The sequence below is a fragment of the Rhipicephalus microplus genome, chromosome 10, assembly GCF_043290135.1.
Source record: "Rhipicephalus microplus isolate Deutch F79 chromosome 10, USDA_Rmic, whole genome shotgun sequence".
NCBI lineage: Eukaryota > Metazoa > Arthropoda > Arachnida > Ixodida > Ixodidae > Rhipicephalus > Rhipicephalus microplus.
The window spans coordinates 92,356,313-92,383,476 of record NC_134709.1 but is presented as its reverse complement, the minus strand read 5'-3'; the positions used below and the strand labels follow the sequence as shown (position 1 = coordinate 92,383,476).

General features: G+C 45.0%; 1 protein-coding gene across 2 annotated transcripts in view; it reads left to right on the top strand.

Moving 5' to 3' along the window:
• Positions 1–27,164, top strand: part of LOC119180910 (uncharacterized) — a 182,884-nt gene that overhangs the window by 53,989 nt on the left and 101,731 nt on the right. The window contains exons 4-5 of one of the 2 annotated variants that reach the window (XM_037432047.2): positions 72–143; positions 3,428–3,633. The exons of the other annotated variant lie outside the window; for it this stretch is intronic. Coding sequence (XP_037287944.2) covers positions 72–143; positions 3,428–3,588 — 233 coding nt within the window. The 3' untranslated portion in view covers positions 3,589–3,633. Of the gene's footprint in view, positions 1–71; positions 144–3,427; positions 3,634–27,164 lie in introns of those variants that run through there. 2 annotated transcript variants of the gene reach the window in all.

The following is a 27,164-nucleotide window of genomic DNA, read 5'->3' as shown; positions in this document are numbered from 1 at the left end:
TTTAACCCTACTTAGTAGCTTCTGTTTTTGTTTGCTTAATTGAAGCACATACCATATGATCTCTTTTATAGAGGAACACGCGAGAGTTTACCTGCTGTTGTACTGGTTAGAGTCTGAGAAATGCTTCATATTACTGCACCCAGGTAAGTGTCACATGAAGCTGTTTGTTTTACTAATAAATGATTCTATATTGTAAATTCTTGGTACAGCTCACATTGATCTAATGAAGTACACAACGTAGTGACGGTTCTTCATAATAGTTTTTCGCTCAGCGCATGCATCCAGCCCTTGATTATAGATATGTATCGTAATATTCTCCTGCCTAGTCCTTAATCTCGTACAGAGGAACAATAGTTCATCTGTTTTTTCCTTCAACAACAAAAATGCCGCAGTTTAAACATAATAAATTAACGGAGACACCTTAATAACATGCAGCTTCTACTTCTGTGACATATTAAAAAACATTTTAGAGCGCACTGGGACGACTGAAAAAGGGTATTAATATTCTATGTAAAAGAAAACGATCGGGAACGTGTCATTCACACCGTCAATCTCTTTGAACAGTCATGTTGGAATGGCGACCTGACGGTGGTATAGGGGTTGAGGTCCTCAACTGGTGACTGAAAAGCTGTTGTATCATATGTCGGCTGTGGTGGCAGCATTTTCGAAAATGGCGAAAACGGCTGAGGACTGTGCGCTTATATTTACGTGCACGCTCAAGAACGTGATGTGGCCGAAATTCCTAGACCGATCTATTGCGGCATCCGTCGTACTCTCACCGTCGTTTTGAGGCATTGACCCGCCATAATTGTCATCATGCTGGGATGGCAAATAGCACTTCGATGTCCTAGTAGTAGCAGTACTAGACTTTTATTTCAGCCATAAACTAAAGACCGCGCATCTCTATCTTCATGTGCAACCAGTCGACGCTGTTCTCATCATGAAGCACTTGACCAGTTACTAGACACTCAGAAGAAGGGTCGTTCGCATATATTTCAGCGTCTTTTCTGGATGTAGCCCGTCCCTTTAGCACGTGACAGGCTTTTTCTCATCATTCACTCAGTGTCTTAAAGCGATCGGGAAGCGATTACCTCAGATTTTGTTCCAATGCGGCTGTCATGACAGCCGCATTGGAACAGCGCGACGCTCCTAGTATTATTTCCCGGTTCACGCTCACAGAACACAGAGTGGTCTAGACGTCCTCAAGTATGAACACAGTCAACCGTTCTAATAGCCTGTGTGTTAGGCAAGTGACACTGTATTTGTCTACCACTGCGATCGTACAAAAAATACAAGTGATAAAATTGGCCGCGTATCATTGCAGTTCACTGCAAAGGACGGCGAAAAACGATTGTATTCTGATTGAAGGCACGGCGTGAGGTATCGCCATTTGGCAATATTGTGAAAAAAAAACGATTTTTTTAGAACACAGAAACATTTGTGAGTGACAGTACCGGTTTCATTTTGTTGAAACGCCTGAATTTTTAGCGGACCGTAGGAACCGCCCGCTATTTCGTTCTTAGCGTCGCATTGACAGAGCAGCGTAATAAGTGCTATGATCCTTAAATACCTATGTATGCATTTTCTAAATAAATGTATACACTGACTACTATTTGCGTATATATTGATTTGGGGCGTCAAGCATTCGTGATATTTCTTTTTGATTGAGAACGTTCGTACGTATGAATGCAGCCACCAGATCAAGATGAGTTGGCTTTGAGAATCGGGTTAAACCTTCACCGGGTGACTTGTGACAGGCCGGTAGGAAAATTCTAGGTATCGCAAAAAAGACTATCCTCTTTAAGGCGAAATGAAGTATCACTGTCACTTGCCTGCGCGCGGCCCATGGTCGGATTAGTCCGACGACGTAATTTTGTGGAAGGGAGGCGTTTCGGGAGATTTGCGGTGCTTGCGGTACATTCACGTGACCTCTGAATGCATCATAAGTGGGGCGAGAATGTACCGATCACTGCAACTCTTGTCGGCGTGAGCGCTTTAATACTCCATACGATACTGAAACGGCATCACACTCAATCCACACGTCACCCGAATGCTACCGACCACTTCGTGATAATTTCGAAAATAGTCAAACGTGCTATGCTGCTCACGTAATATTAACTATGTATAATTGAGAAAACACACGAGCGGATGTATTGTAGTCGTTGTGTTGGGCTGAATATGGACAGTTTTGCCCGTAAAAAAGGAAAAATTATACCATAGAAGATTTTGGCGTCTACACTCATTCTGTACAAAAACAAAGCTTTCATTATTGATCAACCAATTCATATTGCTAATCAAATGAGTGGACGGCTTTTACTTCAATTGCTCGTTAACTACTTGTCGACAACTTGCGCAGCAAACAACAAGCACCCTTGGGAACTTTAGGGAATGGTGCAATGAAACCATAGAAAGTATAAAATATATAGCCCTGGTGTAAGCTAACAAAGTCAAGTCTAATGGGGTATGGTAGGGCGAACGTTATTTGTCAGCTTTAGCGTAATATTTTAGAGACGACTGCATGTATTCTTATAAACTTTTACGTGCTTACACAAACTAGAGTGGGTATCAAGTGACATTTTTTTGTTTGCCTAGGTTGCTTATTCTTCCTAAGGCTCACTGCCGAATTTTAAAAGCGCTTCACTTAATCAACGTACCTTTTTTCTGCGACTATCTTGAGGGATGTAACAACGATCCGCTGTGTTGTTGTAGGGACTACTAGGTTACATAGGAACAAAAAATGTTAAAATGTCCCGCCACGGTGGCCTAGTGGCTAAGGTTCGAATCCCGGCTGCGGCGGCTGCATTTCCGATGGAAGCGGAAGTGTCGTAGGCCTGTGTGCTCAGATTTTGGTGCACGTTAAAGAACCCCAGGTGGGCGAAATTTACGGAGCCCTCCACTACGGCATCTCTCATAATCATGTGGTGGATTTGGGAAGTTAAACCCACATATCAAAAATAATGATTTTTCATGATGTTTTTGCAAAAAATAAGTACACTGCTTTCACAACACCACGGAGTGTGCCTACTGTTGTGTATTTTTGTTACAGCTGCACTTTTGATGATATCTGCCATTTTTTTAATTCTGATTATTTCTAGCTTGTTGTAGCTCATGCATACAAAATGTCATCGAAACTGATTCAATACTTTTTGAGAAAAGGTACACAGTTGTTGACAATACACGGAAAAGAATATTTGAGAAAAAGGACTTTTTACGTGCGCATACTGCTTAAGCCAGAGGGCGCGTGGCGCACTTCAGCGCGGCATTCAAACCACTTGCAGTGGCCGCTTGACGTCAGGCTTCGACAGGTTCGTCCCTTAGAGTGCAGTCAATATTTAAGAGCCAAATTGTAAACTAGTTCTTTTTTTTTGGGGGGGGGGGGGGTTCATTGTGTTATACCGCCGTAATTTCGTCATCTTTTTTTTCGCAGATGGCGAATGTGAACAATACACCTGGGAGTCAATGACATCGGGCAGGCACGAGTGTAACAAAGTTTTTTATGACACATGTGGTGCTTGGCACTACCCGGTTTTCAAGCCAAGCTGCCTTGATCCAAAAGCACTCTGTATTAAGTTCAATAGCCTGTGCTGATGCAGGCCCGTGAGAGGAAATAAATTTGGAGCTTTGATACTTCTAGTGAAGCAATCTATGACCATGTCTAAAATACACCAACTCACGAATTTACCACACAATCATGGCCCTAAACTTGTCCGACTTTTTTTCATTCTTTTTTATTTGTTGCTTTTTAGAAGCTCGGACTGTTGTTTTGTTTCTGATGTCGTAGGCTGGTGTTAGGCAGGCAGAATACAAGCTCAGAGAAAGAAAAGGATAGATCTTTGCATAGCAGTGTAGAGTATAGCATCGCATGTGGTGGGAAAGTGTGGTAAACATGAATATGAATTATTTGAAATTCAGAAAGATTAAAGAACAATAGTATACGGAAAAAAGCATAGCATAACCTTGCATTGTATAGCTTTACTAACAATGAAAATTGAAAATCAGAGTTGACAGGAGTGATGCGAGAATAAAAACACAAAAAGAAATTGGAACTCACTCAGGCTTAGTCAAAAAACCTATTTTAACGCGATACCATGAAAGAGCTGCTTTCGCGAAAATTGCTGCTTCGGCGGTTGTGAGCGAAACTTGTCATAATATGCAGGATGAAAAAATCTAGGACGATGCAAATAAAATAAATAAATGAGGATAAATATCTGGAGCAGTGTGGGAAGCGAACCAGGCGTGCTTGGGTTCAAGTGCGGATCAAACCCGGGTCTTTTGTGAGGCAAGTGGAGGTTCAACCAACGGTCCACCGTCTACTTTAAAACATCTTGCATCTTCTCATCTTCTAATGCAAGTACCGCCATCTAGTGAGCACTGCAAAAACTAAACGACAGGTGGTTACATACATGGGATGGTACCACGATTAAGTGAACACTGCAAGAACTAAACGAGAGGTGGCTACATACAGGGGATGCACAGCTCACGCCTTGAGAAGCTTCACCCCTAAAACAAGCCCGCGAGTCCGAGTACCGGCATCAACTGCGTACCGATAATACGGCAGCCTTGCGAACAGCGCTAAATTGAGAACGCGAATGCGAGCGACGGTGGCAGGCGGATCCTTGAAACCACATCATCAAGATAACTCGCGATGTCAGACACTTGCAACTATGCCACGCTGAGTAAGCGCCCTTGCAGCAGGGTTGCCACTGGTAGCTACGTTTTGCCAAATTGTCAAATTTGAGAGATCCTTGGCGACCTGAAGTCACGAATGTCGGCATGCCGAATCATCAGTGATTTTCAGCTTAGGTCTCGACCGATTTAAGCATACTTTACCCAATGTCTTCGAAATGTATGCGGAACAAGCATTTTATAGTTTTCGTTGCTTGAGACTCACCAGTAGAAGGCACACTTTGCGTGTTTCGAGAACGTATGTCTTGTTTCTTTGGTGTATAGCTCCTCAATTTATCTAGATACTCCGAGGCACTGAATCTCTGGCGCATGCCCTGGCAACCTCCCGGCAAAGTTTACATCGGTGAACCGCTTTGCCTTCCGCAAAGTGGGGCTAGTGTACAAAGTCTTTAGACAAAATCAAGGCTTCGACGTATGCTCATTTGGTGGGGACAAATCATTGATTAAAAAAGCAAAAACGCCGAACACAACAGAATAAAGACGTATTGACCTTTGAGCACTAAGGACGGGAGCTTCGTTCACAAGATCCTTGTGAGGAGGCTCCCGTTCTGGGTGCTGAAACGTCAGTATATCTTCATTTTGTTGTAGTCGGCATTTTTGCCTTTTTATTCACGAAGCTTTTGTGTGCTTCAAAAGCTTTAGGCTTCTTTAAAGTTCTCTTCGAAAGTAGTTAGATGATAGGCTGCGTGTTTGCACCACAGCACAGCACCATCTGATGCTGATGCTGAAGACCTCTGATGGATGGCGCTTAGCCACAAAGGGGGATGGGCCAAGAACCGGGCGGCAGGATACTTAAATGAAACTAAAATGAAATTGAAGCCAATCTGAAAAAGTAGCTTAAAATAATACTACCAAAAACAAAAATGTTTGCTGAGCAAGCGGTCAAACCATCTTTTGTTTTGGAAAGACATAACTACGAATTATAAACTAAAGATCTGAAAAGGTAGGGGTTCACTAGCATGGTAATCTTTTATTTGCGTTGATGTAATCAAACACAGCGGAGCATACATCCCCGTGGCAGTAACCAAATGAAGTTCCGCCAAGTGATAAAATTACTGTTAGATTTACTTGTATTTCTAGCTTTTGTAAAGGTGCTACTAAAAATCTTTTTCTCGGATAAGAATAACGACGACAGAATAAAAAGAAATGTTCAATTGTTTCAATTTTGTTTCGCCAAATGCATAGCGGTGACGCCTTGAGCCGAGCTTTGTTAAGGTAATAATTTAGTTGTGGAACTGCACAGCGCAATCTGGCATAAGTGACCTCTAACTGGCGAGATCATCTCTCCTCAATAACTTGTCGGCTTCTTCACTTCTGTAGTATCTCTTAGCTTCGTATGTGCAGTTGAAATTTATTATTACCACACTTTTCGGACCAGTCAAAAGATTCGGTTCTTTAGGTAGCCCTCAGAAACTTTCGACACTGAACTGAGGCGAATACGTAGCGTTAACATTACTGCACAGAAAGCTTGGTGCGGGCATTGTGATGAGTACGCTGTACCAGGGCTGCTGAATGAAACACAAAGTGGAGCCTGTTGCGTGGCATCGCCGCCAACGGGCAAGCGCGTCTCGGTGCAGTTGACAGTTTCGGCCGCTTTTTTGGGGAGGGTGCTGATGTTGCACCGGAAACCGTGGATGGCATTTGTAACCGTGGTTGCGGGAGCATTTGTGTGTGTCCGTGTGCTTTTCCGTGTGCTTTCTCGTTCTTACTTTGTGTGAAATCGAGTGCTGGGTGCTGCTTGCTTCATGTTTATTGTGATCGAGTACAATTCCGTGATGCGCGCGCGAGCGGCAGGTGGTTTTTCAGTGGTGTGACGCCCTGAAGCTGTTGCCTGCTGCTGAGTAGCTCGAACGCGAAAAAAGACGCTACATTGAAGCACAACGTATTCCCCAGTGATCTACAGTGTTAAGAAGCGTATCGGTATGCATATAATTTTTAACAGAGCACCTACCTTTGTCGCAAATGGGCGCTGAAGCAGACGCGTGCCGCTGCCTTACAACTCCCGCAAAACTCACTTATCTTACTACTCCATTTATTTGATCCTGCTTTTCGTAGCTTGCTCTATTGACCGTAGAGTGCTGCTCTGTCCTAACATAACTGTCACATTGGCTAGACAGTCACATTAGCTAGACAGCTTTACAATGAAAAGCTGTACAGAAAAATCTCCCCATTGAACAAGCCCCCCAAGCAGCCTGCGAGGGCCGAATATAAACAGTCTCCTCTCACAAATCCCCAGATCGGGTCGTTACTGCACTGTCCAATAAAAAGGTCCCACAGCACACATGAGGCTCATTACACCGGCACCGCGCCTAACATATACACTGACACAAATCAAACACGTGTATGGTGCCGGCGATGCTGCCTCCTCCGGCGAATCTGGCTTCCAGCGAGCGGGATGTGATGAGTCTGTGATCTCGGTGGTTGCGGGCCAGTCGTCTTCGAGGGCGAATGCCTGGACATCTGGTGCTGATTTGAGCGTCGTAGGCACATCAGTCAGCTACGCACAGCATGGTGGTCCGACATCCGGCTTCAGCAAAAACTTGGCATTGCGGCTTTTTATGGGGCACTAAGACGCCACGTGTCACATCTCCGCGCCGACAACAAGGACAGCAGTGGTTCGTCGAGTAGTTTCAGCCACGAGCCACCCAGTACACGAAAACAGCAGGGCGTTACGCACTGCTCCATATCTTCGAAAAATTATTCGGCGGCATTTCTACCAATCTGGCGGCCGCGGCAAATGGGTGGCTAGCCAAACGCAACAGCTCGTCTAGCTGCGGGAAAATCGACCTGAGGCTGACCAGCCATACTCGGTAGCGAAGAGTTTTTCTTTGATGCCGTCCTCCGGGCCACTGCCAAAGACGCAACAAAGCATTCTTCACTCATTCATGGGCATTTTCTCACTGGAAATAAAAAGAAATACACACAACCACGGGCACAGGAGAGCGCCTTGTCCGCAGTGAGACACACCGTGTCTGGAAAATTATGTTAGAACAGTCTTCGTTAAACAGTATAACTAAAGCACAAAGCAATTGAAGCGTTTCCCTGAGTTATCTCTGAAATTCCCCATTCCAACAAGAGAATAGGCTTCTCTCAGGGGTTGTGCCCCACGCCAGTGGCATACCTGTGTGCCAGCCACAGTAATCCGCTGCAATTCGACCAAGCCTCATACTCATAAAAAAAAACCTTTTGCTTCACGCTATCTTTTAGTTCCCGAACTTTTGTGCGGCCAAAGTTATTCAGCGATTTGCTCTGAGCAGACGAAAGAATAACTGTCGTGCTGCACCTGCACCAGGAACATCCACATTAGACCCCAAAAACGTAGTTTATAGTGCTCCTGCGTAGAATAACTACTGATTCTGCCTTGCTGTTACCGGCTTCATGAAAGGTACTTATTATTCCTCGAACTAACTTTTTTTACTGACGTCCACACAGGACACATGCGAAGAAAACAAAACTAAATTGGGCAGATCCCACGTACGTGGGAATCGACGTTATGCGAAGCACGCGGAGTGAAAGTGATCTAGGTGCAGTTTTCTATTGAGCAACACGTCATGAAATGACACCAAGTATATGTACAAATCTAACATCCACATAAATATGTTGAAGAGTTGCAGATGTTCCTATAACCAGTTGTTTGCACTTCCGCAACGATGTCAACTCGAACATGTGCATTAGCAACACCAGAAGCTTATATGAAGCGCTGATGCTTGCGAGGATGCTGGCCCTGTACACTGCTACATAAATCAACTTCAGCGCACGGCAACCAATCACAATTGACGTTAACCTAACGTGGCAGCTGTATCGAAAGAGTGCATATGGAACTATTATAAAATTAGGTAAGCAGCACTGCAACCAGTAACAACGTTTTACGAAGATTAGCGTCTGTTTGAAAAGTAGTTCTGACACCTGGCGTAGCTCTGCGGTAGAATGTTTGACTGCCACGCAGAATTGTTGGGTTCGATTCCTTCTGGGAGCCTGAAATAATTATTTTCATTCATGGGGGCGTCCATGCCATACCACCCCGATAAATGACATACCCACGGGCGGCACATATCCGCCCGTGGGTATGTGCCGCTGTCTGACGGCAAGTGTTTCAACACGTACAAGACTGGGTTGTGAAATTATTCATGTCTTGGCCAGCGCGTCATATTCGCCCAACCATCTTACCCTCCCGTGCTAATTTTGGTTCACACCAGGTTAAGGGGGTGACCTTTAGAGCACCCAAACATAAGCGGCTAGATAGATAGATAGATAGACAGATAGATAGATAGATAGATAGATAGATACTCTCAAAAACGCCGAGGGTCGCTAAGAAATGCTTCGCATTTAAAAAATAGCAAACTTTCGCATAAACCCGGAAAAATGTCGCAAATGATATCCTTCCTTCTTTGCGCTCACTCAGAATCTGTTTTAACGTCGCTCTTACTCGACAAACCCTCCTGAACGTGTTGTTATGTGTTACCACGCAACGGTTACCTAAAAAAACATACAACGCCTAATTTAGAAATAAACTAACCCTAAAATATGTTACATAAGCCCTGTTCAGCAGCCGAGATACTAAACACACTACAAAAGCAAAACCAAATTAAGCAGTAAAACAAAACTTCAAAACAAAATAAGCAAGTACTCTGGTTACCACTTCTCAAATGCTTACGGCTTTTACTCATTTTGTAGACGAACGCACGGCGGTAATACCCTGTGAGTCTTCCCTGGTGAACGGTGAATGCAACAAGGGTGAAACGCATTTGCTTCGCCTCCGAGCCCCACCAGGCTCCTCGCCGACGACGAGCGTTCCTCCTCTCGCTCAACCACTTCTACCTAGCCGGCAACCTTGCGCTCCCGTGTCCTATCAAACCGAAGTTAGCAACGTTGCCATCAAATGTGCCGTGGATGGGATGACGGGAGGCCGAAATCGTTCCTTTTGTCTGCATTTCCTCCCGACTCGCATTTCTTTTAGGTGCGAAGCTCCTTAATGCGGCACCCGTTCGTCCCTCGTCGTAGTCGTAGTGCGTAACCAGTCTTACGCTTTGACTTGCAAGGTGGTGCCGGTGGGAGATTCCTCCTGTGCGTTGTTGAACAATGGAAATTCGCAGCGTGCGCGTTAACTAAAGCCGAATTCCCCTGTCTCTCGTTCCCAATTAGCAGACATTGACATGTACATTCAGCACTATCTGACAAGAAAGGGTTGCTAGGTTATACTCGCTGGGCGTAACCTCCTTGCTTTTAGAAAGGTTTAGCGAGCGTTGGGCCGCAGTGCCATGAATACAGTGAACTAGCATGCACCATGAACTCGAGGTGGTTAAAGGTGGGAAGAAGACAAGAAGCGCAAGCCGTAAGAAAGTGTGCGTGTGCCACATCTCGTTTAGTTCTTTGGAATGTCTGCTGGGTGGTGGTGCTTCTATTTGCGGAATATATGATGAAAAGCTGCGAGATGGTGGTAATTGCAGTGTTAACTAGATGCATGAATGGGCACACGGACAGATGCATGGACGGACGCATGGATGGCTGCACGGACGGACGCAGGGGTGGATGCGTGGATGAATGCAGGGACGGATGCACGGATGGACGTGTGGACGCACGAACAGACGCATACCCGAACAGACGCAGAGTCGGCCACACAGACGGACGCACGTACGGACGGAAGCAAGAACGAATGGAAGAATGGATGCTTCGCCCCACTCTCCAACATTCTCGCCGTGGATATGCTGCCTTTTTTTTATTTTCGTCCAGTGGCACGGACGCATGCAACACCGCTTCGGTGCGGATGACAAACGCCGTGTTCGGTTTACTACGCTTGAACGCTTCTTGCCTTCTTTCAAGTGGGTTGTGCTCTTTTAAGTGTGAATACACCTTATAAGCGACCCCAAACCATCCACCGCATTCGGCGGCGTCCGCAGTCTTCTCTCTATCTTTAAAACAAAGAGGACTTGGCGGGCCGCAGCGCGACGCTCTACCGAATAAGCCACGGACGCGACGCTGATATCGGTGTCAGTAACGCGCCTTATACCCCCTCCCCCTTCGATCGCTCCTCCGCTCTCCTCGCTCGCTGCAGCTGCACGCGCACCCCTCTCTCCCGCGCGCCCGCCTTCTCTCTTAGTCTCCCGTCGAGAGCGAACGTGAGGGGGAGTAAAGTTAAAATCCGTTGGCATTCGCCAGTGAGTTAACGTAAACTCTCCCGTGTGATCAAATTGCGATTCCCAGGAACCATTACACCATAAAGGCACCATAGTGTGATTATTAAATATAATAGTGCGAATTAATAAATACCCCCTCATAGCATCACCCCGTGTATTCGCACTTAACCATGTTCACCCTCGGGGAAATGCTGGGAAGTTTTTCACACTCGTGCCTTTACGACGGCGATTTCGACTACGCCTCTTCATGGAGCAAATTTTTTAGCCGGCCGATCGCACCTCTCGCTCTCCAGCACCTCTCGCTGGTTTTGTTTGCTGTCTTACTCGCGCTGCTAATGGTGTTATTCTTTGGCATAATCGGAGCACTTCCTGTAATATTTTCTTCTGCTTCATAAGGAGCAAGTCTGTTCCATTGGCAGACTGAGGGTACTTCCTATATGTTCCATTGGCAGATCTAGAGCAGCTCAGTCGCGAGATCCACTCCATGGAGCAGTTCTTAAATGCGAAGCATTTCTTAGCAAACTTTGGTGACTTTGAGCGTTTCTATCTATCTATCTATCTATCTATCTATCTATCTATCTATCTATCTATCTATCTATCTATCTATCTATCTATCTATCTATCTATCTATCTATTTATCTATCTATCTATCTATCTATCCACCATTCTATCTATCTATCTATCTATCTATCTATCTATCTATCTATCTATCTATCTACCTATCTATCCATCTATCAACACTCTAAGGCAAAAGGGTGTTAAAAGGGTGTGTGGTTCATTCTTTTAGGGACTAATGGGGCTGCCACAACCACTAATTTCTTTAAGGACTAATGGCACCGGGTCTACAGCTTGTCCCCACAGAGGAACTCATGGGAATAACATTTATACCTCACATTCACAGCTTAGTGAGTTACCGTTAGTCCCACAATTCACGTCAAAAGACTAACATTTAGTCTTCACAAGTGCGCCTTATAGAGCAACTGTTAATCCCTACATTTACACTTTGCCGGGCAACCGGTAATCTTCACAGTTGCACCTTGTCGGACGAATGGTTGATCCACTCAAATACTCCAACCGGAAGATCTTTTTATCCCCAGTTCAAATATTGTTTCTTGTTTATTTTCTGCCAAGCCTAATACTTTTTTCACCTGTTTTTCTGGGCAGTGAGTAACAAATTGCGCAGAAAAGAACACGCGAAAGGGTAGTTAGCCAACTATGTGTAACCACTTTCGCAGTCACGGCAACAACGAAAGACAAAAACTTCGAAATCCTTTATTTTTCTACATGCACATGATGTTTCTCCACTCTTTTAAGTGAATGCATGGTGAAGTGTACAAGTCCAGTCCCGTCGTCAAATCGTGTTCACACCTTGGGGAGCTCCTCCGACAGAAGCGATAGATGACAGGCATTGCAGACGCCAGCACACGCAGGCTTCTGCCGGTTGTGTTCCAACGCGTCACGTACAATAATATAGCAAAAATAGTTAGACACACGTGAAAGAAGATGAAGATGCACGCATATGACAAATACGTGCACGTTGATATAAAAACAAGCGTTAACATATGACAAACAAATACCTTTACCTTCACATCTCGCACAGTTCTTCTGAAGCTGCTCTGACGAAAGAAGTGGATGACAGGCATTGCAGACGCCAGCGACACAGTCTTCAGCACGGTGTATGCCCACGGCTGCACAATAAGTATGTAAAATATCGAGTCACACGTGACAGAGGATGAATACAAATGCATATAAAAATACGCGCAAGGTGAAATGAAAACATACGTGAGATATGAGATGCTAATAACTTTACCGTGATGTCACACATCGTCAAAGACTCATTTCGATCCCCGTAGCGCAACAGCTTAGGAGCGGCGGCCGCAGCCACAACTCCGCGAACTACCGTGCCGCTAACAAGTGGGCGAGTCCTAAGCGAGCGACGTCGTTCAGCTCGAGCAAGCGAACGCGAGACCAAGCACGGCGCTGCATGCGGAGTGTCTGCCGCCAGCGAACTTTGAACAGGAGAGCGAGCGTACACTTGGCCGCGCCACGAACAGCGCCGAGCTGGTTCCGAGCTAGCGCCGAAGAAATCGACAATAAAGCGGCACTTTTCCACAACCTCGAGCGAGTGCAGTGCGCAAACGCGTGTCTGCCGCCGCAGCCAACGAATGGCGCCGAGCTGCTTGCGACCGACTGACGGGAAAACCAACTGTAATGGCGACCAACTTTCAGTGAGTTCCGGTGCTAGCGAAAGCCCCACCTGCCCGTGCTGGTGCACTTACAGGGCACGACATACTACAACCAAGCTCTTTACGAGAACCCGCAACGTGTTTTCGATGACTCCCAACACACCGACGAGATCTCAGCCCAATATCATTAGCCTGGAGCTCATCGCGGCGGCGAGGACAGGCGAGCACTCGACGAGCGAGCGTACGGGAGGCTGACGGCATTGGCGGCCAATCTCCAGGCGGTCGCAAAACATAGGCGAACTGCAGACGCCGAAGCTGACCTTCGAAATGCATTTCGTGCGTGCAATATACAACACGACCGAGCACGTTGCCGGCAAGCGCGATCCTTATCGCACACGCGACAAGTAGAGTAGAATAAAGAATGATAACCTACTTGCCTTCAATTCCAGCGCTGTTTTCTGCCCTGAGTCAGACTGAAGTATATATCCGATAGGCATGTTGTCTTCTCAGCCGCCATAATGGCCTTTCCAACTGCTGATGTCGTGTGTTGGTCGTGACTATCTTGAAGCCAGAGATATAAAGTCCGGCGTGGTGACGTGTCGAGTCTTGCTCCAGACTTCATGGGTGCAGCGAAACGCGAAAGCAGCAGCCCACGCTCACCCAAGCGTACACATAAGCACCACGTCGTAATTCTCAGATCGTCGAATCCAGGCGGCCGTGGTCGAGCACTCTGAGCATGACGCGACGCGAACCATCGCCGGCAAAATACGGGGAAAGACTGAGCCAGCAAAGGAGGAGAGGGAGGGCCGGTCACCTTGGCAACGCTTTTCGCGCTGCTTGCAATCCCCGGGCGGTTCATCCCTCGGTTTCACGCGGCACGCTTCCCTCTGTGGTTCTTCCTCAACGGTCTATCCGTTAATCGCGCACACCTATTGGGCTCCGTTACTCCTTTTTCGGGGAATTTTGCCACAGAGTATATCTACCTAGCTCCTAGCTCTTCTACCCGTTTCGATAATGGTATCGATACCAAACTTGTTATGGCTTAACATAAATGTATGATGAACATATTTGACTAGTATTACCATGAGAATCATCACATGTATGTCACGAATGTCATGACTTACATTTCTTGGTCCTGCAGCCAGTGTGGTGGTTCCGTTCATAAGGGATGTTGCATAACTGGTATGGTATGACATGATTGCATGGCGAACACAAGCGACAGACCCTAACATGAAAATCATGACATGCGCGTCATGCAACCACATGAATACATACCACGCTCATCATGCGCTCGCGGCCGTTTCGCTAGCGTCACATATAAACAAATTTGGTATTACGGTACGTGAATGGTTGACGAAGGTATATGACTGGTGCAAACATAATAATCATGACATGTGTGTCATGTTTCAACATGACCACAAGCCACGACAATCATGCGCTCGGGGCCATTTCACCAGCTTCCCATGTACCAAACTTGGTATTACGCAACACGAATGGACGACAAAGGTAAATGACACATTCCAACATGATAATCACGGCATGCGTCTCATGTAACAACAAGACTACATGCCACACTCATCATGCGTTCGTGGCCGTTTCGCCAGCTTCGCATATACCAAATTTGGTATTACTTGATGACAATGGATGACGAAGGTATGTGAATGGTGCAAACATGATAATCTTGAGATTCGTGTCATGTGAGAACAAGACCACATACAACAGTCAAGGCGCCAATACATTTCGACGTGACGTGTTGCGCGTGCTCGCCAGTGTTCATTTTGTCGTGTCACGCCGCTTTTTTCACGCCAGGCGCCGGTCCTAGCTGGCGGGTGCCTGCTGCGTTGCTTTGATCATGCGCGTTTCAGCGCGTCTGGCGGAGTCACCAAAATGTCACCAGAGTCGACGTTGTTCGACAAAACTCTGACAAATTGATGTTCGTGTGGTGCTAACTCAATCTCTACAGCAGCGATAAGTCGAAGTGGCCTGTAGGTTTCGTCGCTGAGCAAGTGGTCTGTGTCAGTAAGCTGGACGACACGTTGTGCACAACAAATAGCCGCGGAAGCAGAGGAAAGAAAGTCCCAGCCTAAAATGAGTTCGTGACAGCACGGGGATAGCACAGCAAATTCTATATGATGAAGAATGTCCTCGATTGCCCCACCGCGGTGGTCTAGTGGCTAAGGTACTCGGCTGCTGACCCGCAGGTCGCGGGATCAAATCCCGGCTGTGCCGGCTGCATTTCCGATGGAGGCAGAAATGTTGTAGGCCCGTCTGCTCAGATTTGCACGTTAAATTGCCGTGTGCACGTTAAAGAGCCCCAGGTGGTCAAAATTTCCGGAGCCCTCCACTACGGCGTCTTTCATAATCATATGGTGGTTTTGGGGCGTTAAACCCCACATATCAATCAATCAAGAATGTCCTCGATTAACACACTGGCAGTACAGAGAGCGGAAGGGCGAATCATTGTTCCTTGGGCTGTAACCAGTGTTGGTCCATTCAAGGCGTCGTGACTTTTCAAAGACGGGTACACAAATCAGCACGAATAATGGAAAACGCAGCCCTAGTGTCCACCAAAGCATCAACGTCCGCTCCCTCAACTGTTACTTAAATCATATTGTAAGGGCGCGTTGGAGGAAATAGAATCCTGTGTTGGAATGCAGTTTGTTCTCCAAAAACTGCATGGCTTAGTTTTTTGGACGCCGATCAGAAGCGAGGGTAGCAGGCTGAAGAGGAGAAGAGGAGCGACGGTAGGACGACGGTGAACGGCGTCGGGTCGATCGATGACTACTGTGCAGTTAACGTGATGCTGGCGGAGATGGAGACGGACGTGGCGGTGACGAATAACGGCGGTCCTGGTACAAGGCTCCTGAGGTATAATCCCGTTTGCGTATTTCGTACTCTCGACGCTCGTGTTGCTGGCGCTTGCGGCAAAAGCGTGAAATGTGACCGTGATAGCCGCAATAATAGCACATAGAGCGAGTCAATCGATAAGGAGGGTAGTAGCTAGCGCTAACTGCACCGGGAGAGAGAGCAGTGAAAGGTACAGATGATGGCTCATGCGATGGTGATGCAAAGCTCGTGGGAAAGCTTGTAGGAGGTGCGGCAGCAACCTTCGCGTACGTTCGTGGCGGCGACGTCGAGCTGACGGTGCCTGTAGGTGCGGTGGCGGCATGCGAGAATTATGGGAGAGTATGAGCGACAGTAGGCGGCAGGTAGGCCATGTGGGTCATGGACGCGAGCTCCTCCCTGATGACATCCCACAATGGCGTTGAAGAAGACTGAATGGGACACACTGAAAGTACTGTGAATCCCATTGATTCTAATTCTTCGCATATAATACCCCTTATTGTATCTCGTAGGTTTGGATCCGCTGTAATACGGGCCGCGTCACTGTCCGGTTGTAGGCGCATAGACTCAAGTTCTTCGAGGTGCTGACAGGTTGTCGCAACGCCAGCAACGGTAGCTGGATTCTGGATTGCAAGGGCATTGAATGCGACGTGTGCAATCCCCTTAAGAAGCTGGCGTACCTTGACTGACTCTGTCATTGGTGTGTCAACCCGGCAGCAAAGTGAAATAACCTCCTCAATTTAGGATGTGTACGACTCCCCGATGTGCTGTGGCGAAGCTGATCTTTGAAGGCTGCCCAGTCGGGGATGTCGATGAAGTGGTTGAAGATCCACGCCTTCGCGACACCCGTGAGGTAGAATGAGACGTGAGCGAGTTAGTAGGTCTCATCCCACCGGTTAGCAGTGCCGACGCGTTCGAAATCGTCCAGCCATTCCTCCACATCTTCCCCGGGCATACCAGGAAAGGGATGGGGCTCACGCTGGAAGCTGTTAATGACGTGAGAAGGCGCAGCACGCGGTGGCGGAGTGGGAACGGCTGCAGCACCGACCTCATCTCGGTGTGACATATTTCCGGACACCCGGCCCAAGCGGTGACCTGAACGTAGCTTCAGGGGGTAGAGTGGTCTAGAGGACGACGGGAGATCTAACAGCACGCTCCACCACGTATGAAGTCTTGGTTTGGAAGACCTTTATAAGGCCCGAGGAACTGGTAGCCGACAGCTACGATGAACGAACCAAAATGATGATGCTACGTGACAACGATGAGAATGCATGAGCAACACAGGATAATGATGATAATGTACAGGTGAAGAGAGTGGGTATACTAAATTCCCACAATAGGAATATCTATATGTATATATAAATGTATATAAATATATATATATATATATATATAGAGAGAGAGAGAGAGAGAGAGAAATAATTGTATGAATTTCAGCTTTCCTGGCCGTCTCGATAATTGTATCTGTAACAGATTTCGTATGGCATAACATAAATGTATGACGAGGATAAGTGACTAGTCATTGCATGATAATTATAATACTTATGTCACGAAAGTCATGATTTACATGTATGTCATGGTCTTGCTGCTCTTGCGGTAGTTTTATCCACATGAAATATTGCAAAACTGCTATGGTATGACATTACTGCATAGGGAACATAATGACAGACCCTAACGTGGAGATCATGACAAGCATGTCATGTAAGAACATGACTTTATGCAACGCTCATGAAGCACTCGCGACCGCTTCGATAGCTTCACATATGCCAAATCAGGTATTAGCCGACGTGATTGGACGAGGAAGGTATATGATTGGTACAGTCATAATATTCAAGACATGAGGCTACTGGAGGAACAAGCCATGCTCATGGTGCGCTCATAGTTGTTCCACTAGCTTCACATATACAAATGTTCGTATTACTAGACGAGAATGGATGACGAAGATATATGACTGGTGCAGACATGATAATCATGATATGCGTGCCAAGTAATAACATAACTACATACCGCGCCCATGATGCATTGGTGTCCGTTTTGCTATCTTCAATATACCAAATCAGGTATTATGTGACATGATTGGATGACGCCGGTATATGACTCGCACAAACATGATAATTATGGCATGCGTATGATGTAAGCACATGAATACATACCATGCTCATGATGCGTGCACGGCAGTTTCGCTAGCTTCACATACACTAAATTTGGTATCACGGCATGTGAATGAAGGACGAAGGTAAATGGCACGTCCGAATATGATAGTCATGATATGAATGTTATGTAAAACATGACTACATACTACACTTATAGCGCGCTCGTGACCGTTTCGCTAGCTACACATGTACCAAGTTTGACATTACGAGACGTGAATAGATTACGAAAGTATTTGATGGGTGTAAACATGATAATCGTGATATGTGTGTCATGTAAAACGTGAAGACATACCACGCTTATAATGCACTCACGGCCCTTTCCCTAGCTTCATATATATCAAATTGGGTATTACGTTACGTGAATGGACGATAAATCCATATGACTGGTGCAAACATGATAATCATGATATGCGTACCATATAAGAACATGACTACATGCCTCGCTGTTGGTGCGCTCGAGGCTGTTTTGCTAGCTTCATATATATCAAGTATGTATTACGCGACGTGAATAGATTACGGAAGTATATGACTGGTAGAAACATGATAATTATGATGTGCGTGTCATTTAAGAATATGAATGCATACTACGCTCATGATGCGTTCGCGGCCGTTTCGCTTGCTTCACATGTACTAATACTGGTATTACGTGACGCGAATTGGCGACGAACGTATATGACCGATGCAGACATGATAATGATGACGTGCGTGTCATGTAAGAACATGACTACATACCACGCTCGTGATGCGTCCGCAGCTATTTCGCTAGCTTCACAAATACCAAATAAAGGATTACGTGAGGTGATTGGATGACGCCGGTGTATGATTGGTGCAAACACGGAGATGACATGTGTGTAGTGTGAGAACATGACTACCTACCATGCTCACGAGGCACACAAAGCCGTTTTGCTAGCATTATATATACCAAATTTGGTATTACTTGATGTGAATAAACGATGGAAGTAAACGACAAGTCCAGAAAGAGTCATGATATGCGTGTCATTGAAAACATGACTACAAGCTACGCTCATAGCGCGCTCGCGGCTATTTTGCTAGCTTCCCATATACCTAAATTGGTATTACGTGAAGCGAATGATTGATGAAAGTAAATGAAACGTCCCAAACTGATAATCATATAACATGTGTGCATGCTGAAACATAATTATATACTACGCTCTTAGTACACTCGAGGCCGTCTCACTAGCTTTACGAATACCAAATTTTATATTACCTGACTTGAATGGGGGACGAAAACAAACTCAAACTGCAAACATCATAATCAGGAAGTCATGTATGGCATAATTTACATGCCTGCCACTGCTAGTGCTGGTAGTGCAAACCTTAGTAGTTTACACGGCTATAAACACTATAATAGCATCATATCTAGATACGTGAGTGTGCTTAATATTTCTGCTTTTGTTTACTGCGTACTACGTACGTCCACATCGTAATGTTGGTCTAATTTTACAGTTATATATCAACCATCCTTATTCGCGCTTCTATCATACATTTTCACTGCACGTGGGATCTGCCAATGTTTTTCACATAGAGATTGTGGCGGCGGTACGCCGCAGCTTTAGCCGTCAAACACGCTTTCCACCGTTACACTTTTCTTCATCGCGAGCTGTACGGCTTTCCTCACTGTTGATTTTGATGGTCTTGGTAGTTCAGTTTTATTTTTGGGGCCCTATTTACCGACGATCACCCTTTCGACACCTGTCGCTTGTCATGCGTGCTGCTCGGCAGGTGTGGAAATAGCGGGTACGTTGTCGAATTAATTACCGCACAGGCAGGCTTTGGCGGTAGGCAACGTGGCTTTGCCGCCGCAATCGATAGACTCAGAACCCGGCCCATTTCAGAACACTGATTTTAACAAGAAATTTCAAACCAACAGCAGGGAAACTCATAGGCAGCAGTGCAATGTTTGCGGTAAGTATTTGTTATCCATAACAGATAGACTGAAAAAAAATTTGCATCCAGCTTTTTACTATATGGCACTTTTTTTTGCCATGCAGACAATCCGCCAACAGCGACATCATAAGCGAAATAAACCGGCGGCCTCCACAATGCTTGACATTAGAAAAGCTTCCGGTCCTGCCAGCCCCCATGTTGTTGAATACTGTCAAATCGGTCTGCTGGCATCGGGTGCAGATAAGCGCTGAATAAACCGGCTCTTCTTTCAAAGACCCTGCCCGTGGTGCGGATGTGTTTGCAGGTGGATCATACTCGGGTTTGCCTTCCGCCTCCTCGAAAAATCGGTATTAGGCTCACAGCCTGAATGCACCATAAGTGGAGCAAGAATGTACTGGGTGCTACATTATCTTGTCAGCGGTATCACTTTAAGACTCTAGCGATGTTGCCAAGATATCGGACTCGATGATTGATTGATTGATATGTTGAGTTTAACGTCCCAAAAACATCATTTGATTATGAGAGACGTCGTAGTGGAGGGCTCCGGAAATTTCGACCACCTGGAGTTCTTTAACGTGCACACAAATCTGAGCACACGGGCCTACAACATTTCCGCCTCCATCGGAAATGCAGCCACCGCCGCAGCCGGGATTCGAGCCCGCGATCTCCGGGTCATCAGCAGAGTACCTTAGCCACTAGACCACCGCGGCGGGGCAAGATATCACACTCAACCAACATGCCACCCGAATGCAATCGACCACTTCGTGAGAATTGTGGAGTCAAATGTGCTATGCAATTTACGTAATAATGAACATTATTATTAATAATAATCATCATATCAGCTTGACTACGTCCACTACAGGACAAAGGCCTCTCCCATGTTCCGCCAGTCAACTCGGTCCTGTGCTTGCTGCTGCCAATTTATACCCGAAAACTCCTTAATCTCATCTGCCCACCTGATCTTCTGTCTCCCCTTAACTCGCTTTCCTTCTCCGGGAATCCAGTTAGTTACCCTTAAGGACCAGCGGCTATCTTGTCGACGCGCTACATGCCCGGCGCATGTCCGTTTCCTCTTCTTGATTTCAACTATGAAATTCTTAGCCCCCGTTTGTTCCCTAATCTGCTCTGCTCTCTTGTTGTCTCTTACGGTTACACTCACCATTTTTCTTTCCATTGCTCGCTGCGTCGTCCTCAATTTAAGCTGAACCCTCCTTGTAAGTCTCCAGGTTTCAGCTCCATAGCTAAGTACCGCCAAGATGCAGCTGTCATATATCGTCATCTTAAGGGATATTGGCAATCTACTGGTCATGATTTGAGAGTGCTTGCCAAATGTGCTCCACCCCATTCTTATTATTCTAGTTACTTCAAACTCGTTGTGCAGCTCCGTGGTTATTTTCTGCCCTAAGTAGACATAGTCTTTTACAACTTGAAGTGCACTATTACCTATATCGAAGCGCTGCTCTCTGCCGAGGTTGTACATTACTTTCGTTTTTTGCAGATTAATTTGAAGGCCCACCTTTCCGCTCTCCTTGTCTAGCTCCGTAACCATGAGTTACCATTCGTCCCTTGAGTTACTCAGCAATGCAATTTCATCGGCAAAGCGCAGGTTACTAAGGTACTCTCCATAACTCTTATGCCTAACTGTTTCCATTCTAGGCCTCTGGGAACCTCCTGTAAGCACGCGGTACGTAGCAGTGGGGAGATTGTATCCCCCTGCATTGCGGAGATTGAATCCCCCTATAAGTAATACTATATTAAATATTATTACCCTGCAATACACGCGAGTGAATGCATGGCAGTCATTCTGCTGGGCGGAATATGCACGGTTTCGCAGCTGAAAAAAACGGGACGAAAGTTATCATTTTATACAAACACAACTTTTTCATTATCTGTTTAGGACAATCAACTTCTCCATGTTGTCAAGCAAGCAAGCGGCCGGCTTTTATTTCAGTACTTCGTTATCTACTTGTCGACTACTTTCGCAGCAAACAGCAAAAACCTTGAAAGACATAGGAAAAAGCTCAATGAAGCCTTAGAAAGTATAAAATAAATACCCCCCCCTGAATTTACAAAGTAATGCTGAACTTTGTCTTTGTTTTTTTTTTGCAGAAGGCGAGTGCGAACAATTCACCTAGAACTCAATGTTATCGAAAACGAACCAGTGTGACAGCATTTTCCGGGATACATGTGGCGCCCATAACTTCAATGTTTCTCCGCCAAGCTGCATTAATTCTTAAGCACTCTGTACTTGTTTCAATAGCCTATACTGATGCCAGTCTGTGGGAGGAAATAAAGTTGCGAGTTTTAATGCTTCTAGAGATGCACTTCATAAACATGCCCATGATACAGCGACTCATGAATTCTAAACACATACATAAGTCTTAATTTGTCTAATTGCTTCTATCCTTTTAAAGTTTAATGCACTTGAGGAGTTCGGACTTTCGTCTTGTGTCTGATTGTGCTTTAGAAGCTCATACTTTCGTCTTGTGTCTGGTGTCGTAGATTGGTGTTAGGCAAACAGAAGACAAGCTTACGGATATCCATAAATCATTGCATAGCAGTGTAAAGTATAGCATCGCACGCGGTGGGAAAGTGGAGCAATTGTGAGCAGGAATTATTTGAGGTTCAGGAGGATAAAAGGTCAATGATGTATGGAAAGACCTAGCATAACTATGTATTGTATAGTTCAGCTAAGGGTAAAAATTGCCAATCAGGGTTGAGAGAAGTGATTGGGAGAATAGAATTTCGGAAACTATCTGGAGCTCACTCGGGTCAGCCTGCAAAGCCATCACTCAGACTCAGACTCACAAAAACATGTTATAAATGGACTCAGACAGACTACAACTCACTAAGGTTTCCAGCAAAAGAGGTATATGGCAAGAAGAAACGAAAGAAATGCCCCCTCCTCCCTGAAGGGCATTGTGAGGAAATCCAAATGTTTTATCATTTTGGCTCTCATCAAATAAATTGTCAGATTCGGGTACACGTTAAAGAACCCCAGGTGCTCGAAATTTCTGGAGCCCTCCACTACGGCGTCTCTCATAATCATATGGTGCTTTTGGGACGTTAAACCCCAGGAATCATCATCGAATCAATTGTACCTCTGGTATAAAAAATTGAAGTGAAAAAATTCGTTGATTTCTCCGATAACACTGAGGTTAAGAAGGCAAGTAAAGCGTCTAAATGAAAAAAACGAAGTCTTAACGAAGTGTATGCAGAACAATTAGCTAAGCTTTCAGTAAAACTGAAAATCAAATTCAAACAGATAAGCAGCATTATTTTGGGGAATCCTTGCCAAATTACTTGACCTCGTGTACCGAGAAATTTTGAAGGAGCATTTCGGCCGCGTCGAAAGAGTGTGACGTCTTTATACTCAATGGTATTCTTACGGACGGTAATGCTCGAATTGCAAATGCTTCCCACGATGACTTCAAATAGGTTTTTTTTTACAACTCTGTATTACCGATCTTGGAAACTGTTTCGCCATGAATGCCCAATAATGTTGTTACTGAACAGGGCATATTGAATATGCTTGTGAACCTTAATATCAGAAAGTCCTTTGGACCGAACAATATCCCTAATGCGTTATCATAGAGATAGGCTGAATGGATGTCCAAATGCCTACATGGTCTTTTCACGAAATCGCTGTGGGCGGGCCAGGTTCCAGGCGACTGGAAAACAGCTAGAGTCAAGCCCATCTATAAATCACGGAACAAGCAGAGTATCAAAAAGTATCGCCCCGATTTGCTGAGTTCAACCGTTTGGACACTTCTGGAACACATTATCCAGAATAGTATTTCATGTTTTCTGGACGAACATAGTAAATTAAACCAATATCAGCATGGATCCAGGAATGGATTTTCAACAACGACACAATTGGTATTAACAATACACGAATTCGCTACTTCAAATAATTATGGAAAACAAACGGATGCAATTGTTATGGATTTTTCGAAAGCTTTTGAAAACGTTTCACACAATAAATTATTATACAAATTAGAAAAAACTCTCAGAAGTAATCAACTCACTAAATGGATATCGGCCTACTTGAAAAACACAGAACAGTTTGTAGTTTTTAACAATCATTCCTCTCACAGGGCTTCCGTTGACTCTGGCGTCCCCCAAAGGTCGGTTCTGGGTCCCCTTTTATTTATTTTATATATTAACGACATAGTAAATGGTATACAAGCAAATATTAGGCTATACGCGGACGATTGTGTTTTTTCTAAAATAAAATCCTCAAAAGACCAAGTTTTGTTATACGAGTAGTTTAACAGGGCTGTTTCCAAGTGCGAGGCTTGGCAAATGTCAATCAATTTGGAAACAAAAAAACAGTGTACACGTCCATTTCTCATCAGCAAAACAATCTAAATTTTCAATACTTTACAAACAATGCCATTCTTTCCGAGGTTCAGTCCTACAAGTATCTTGGGTTGTGGATAACAGATGATCTTAACTGGACAAAACACATTGACATAGGGACTTCCAAGGCTAATCAGAAACTGTTCTTCTTTACAAAAGACTTTGAAACTCTTTAAACAGTACCCTCCATTTGTCCATGTTCTTGCTTACAAATTGATAGTACTTCCCACACTTGATTATTCTGCGGTGATCAGAGATCCGTTTACTTGAACTAACATTCATAAAGCCGAAAAAGTACAAAGAAAAGCCGTTCGCTTCATATAAAACAGTTATGGACGAACCTCGGTAAATGAATTGTCAGTATGAGCTAACTTACCTTTACTTTCAGAGAGAAACAGCATATCCCCATTAAAATATATATATATCAAATAATCATGCGCATTAAAAGATAGATATTAGAAAAAATTATATAAGTTTTTTCAGGTTACGCCACTAGACAACGCCATGATCGTAAAATAACTGCTTACCGTACCGCAATAACTGCTCGAAGCGAACTTCAGCGACTTTGAGCGTATCTATCTATCTATCTATCTATCTATCTATCTATCTATCTATCTATCTATCTATCTATCTATCTATCTATCTATCTATCTATCTATCTATCTATCTATCTATCTATCTATCTATCTATCTATCTATTAGCCGCCTACTACTTTTAGCTCTCCTGGCCATTTCGTTAATGGTATCAATTCCAAAACTGGTATGGCATAACATGACTGTATGAAAAATTTACTTGATTAGTAATAACATCAAAATCTTGACATGATTTACATTTCATGGGCCTGCAGCTCTTGCGGTGGTTTCGTTCACATAGCATGTTGCGAAACTTGCAAGGTATCGCATCATTGCATGGCGAACACAAGCGAGAGATCGTAACATGAAAACCTTGACTTGCATTTCATGTAGCAACATGACTACATGCCACGCTCATGATGCGCTAGCGGCCGCTTCGCTAGGGTCACATATACCAAATTTGGTATCACAGTACGTGAATGGATGACGAAGGTATGTGAGTGGTGCAAACATGACAATCATAAGATGCGTTTCATGTAACAACATGACTACATACGAAACTCATGATGCGCTGGCGGCCGTTTCGCTAGCTTCTTTTATACCAAATCTGGTATTACGGGACGTGAATGAAGGGCGAAAGTATGATATGGCGCTAACATGATGAACATGAGATGCGTGTCATGTTACACGACTACATGCTACGCTTACGATGCGCTCGTGGCCATTCCGCTAGCTTCACATGTACCAAACCCAGTATTACGCGACGCGAACAGACAAAATAGGTAAATTGCATGCAAACATGATATTCACGACATGTGTGTCTTGTAACAACATGACTGCATGCCTCACTGGTGATGCGCTCGCTGCCGTTTCACTTGCTTCACATGTGCCAAGTTTGGTATTACGTGATGCCAATGGATGACGAAAGTATGTGACTGGTGCAAACATGATAATCATGAGATGCGTGTCATGTGAGAACATGACTACATGCCACAGTGACGGCGCCAATACATTTTGACGGGACGCGATGCGCGTGCTCACCGGCGTTCATTTCGTCGCGTCACGCCGGCATTGCCACCCCAGGCGCCAGTCCTTCCATATACTCGCCGGCACGCGCCACGTTGCCTTCCTTTGGCGCATGCGCGTTGCAGTGCGTCCGGCGTCCCTCCGTCACGAAAAGACGAAGACGCAGTGTTGTCTGGATAACACATGGGCGCGAAATGCAGCATGTCGCATTTCACGCCAGTTGCCGTCGGGCAGCGCCAACGGACGCTGAACGCACCTGGCGTCACAGTATAGAGTGCTCGCGTTTTGCTAAAGTAGCGTCGCTGTGCCCAGCGTGTGCGTGCTTCAACACTACATTGAAGTATAATGGGCCCTTCATGATGTGCTCGCGGCTGTTTTTCTGGCTCCACATATACCTAATTTGGTGTTACGTGACGTCCATGAATGACGAATTATATCACTAGTGCAAAGGTGATAACCGTGGCATGCATGTAATGTAAGCACATGCCATTAAACCATGCTCACAACGTGCTCGTGGTTGTTTCGCTAGCTCCACATATACTAAATTTGGTATCACGTGACGTGAATAGATGATGAAGGTAAATGACACATTCAAATATAATAATCATGAGACAGAAGTCATGTACGGCATCATATACATCCACATCGTAACATTGTGCTGATATTAAAGGGACTTATCAACATTTCTCATGCGTGCTTCGCATGCTATTGATTCCCACTGTACGTGGGATCTGCAGATTTTTTTCCTCAGAACTGTGCTGGATTGGAATAGTTTAAATAACCATCAAGGCACAACACAGTCTTTAACATTCTTAGCGGCTAGTCTTGAAAAAGCAGAAAAAATAATATTACTTGTGTGCTAGTTTTGTTTTCTTTTCTTAAAATAAGTGATGTGTCATCGGTAAAATTTTGTTACGTTTGTTTACGTCGTGAAACGCAAGTAATAGTTATTTGTTTGCTTTGTGTTATATTGCTGCCTACTTTGTGAATTGTGATAGGCTGTTCCATCTGTTTCCTTGGTGTTATATGCTTATATTTACGTCTCTTGTATCCACCTGCTAAAATCTCTCCAGGGGATTGCATTACCAATAAATAAATAAATAAATAAAGAGCTGGCAGATCCCACAGACAGTAGGAACTGATGATATGGGAAGCACGAGTGAGAAAGGTTGATATGTCATTTTCAAATCAGAAGAACGTTATGAGGTGGAGGTACATGACTTCCGTGTGAGGATGTTTGGATGTGTCTTTACCTTCGTCATCTGTTAACGTTACGTGATACCGAACTGAGT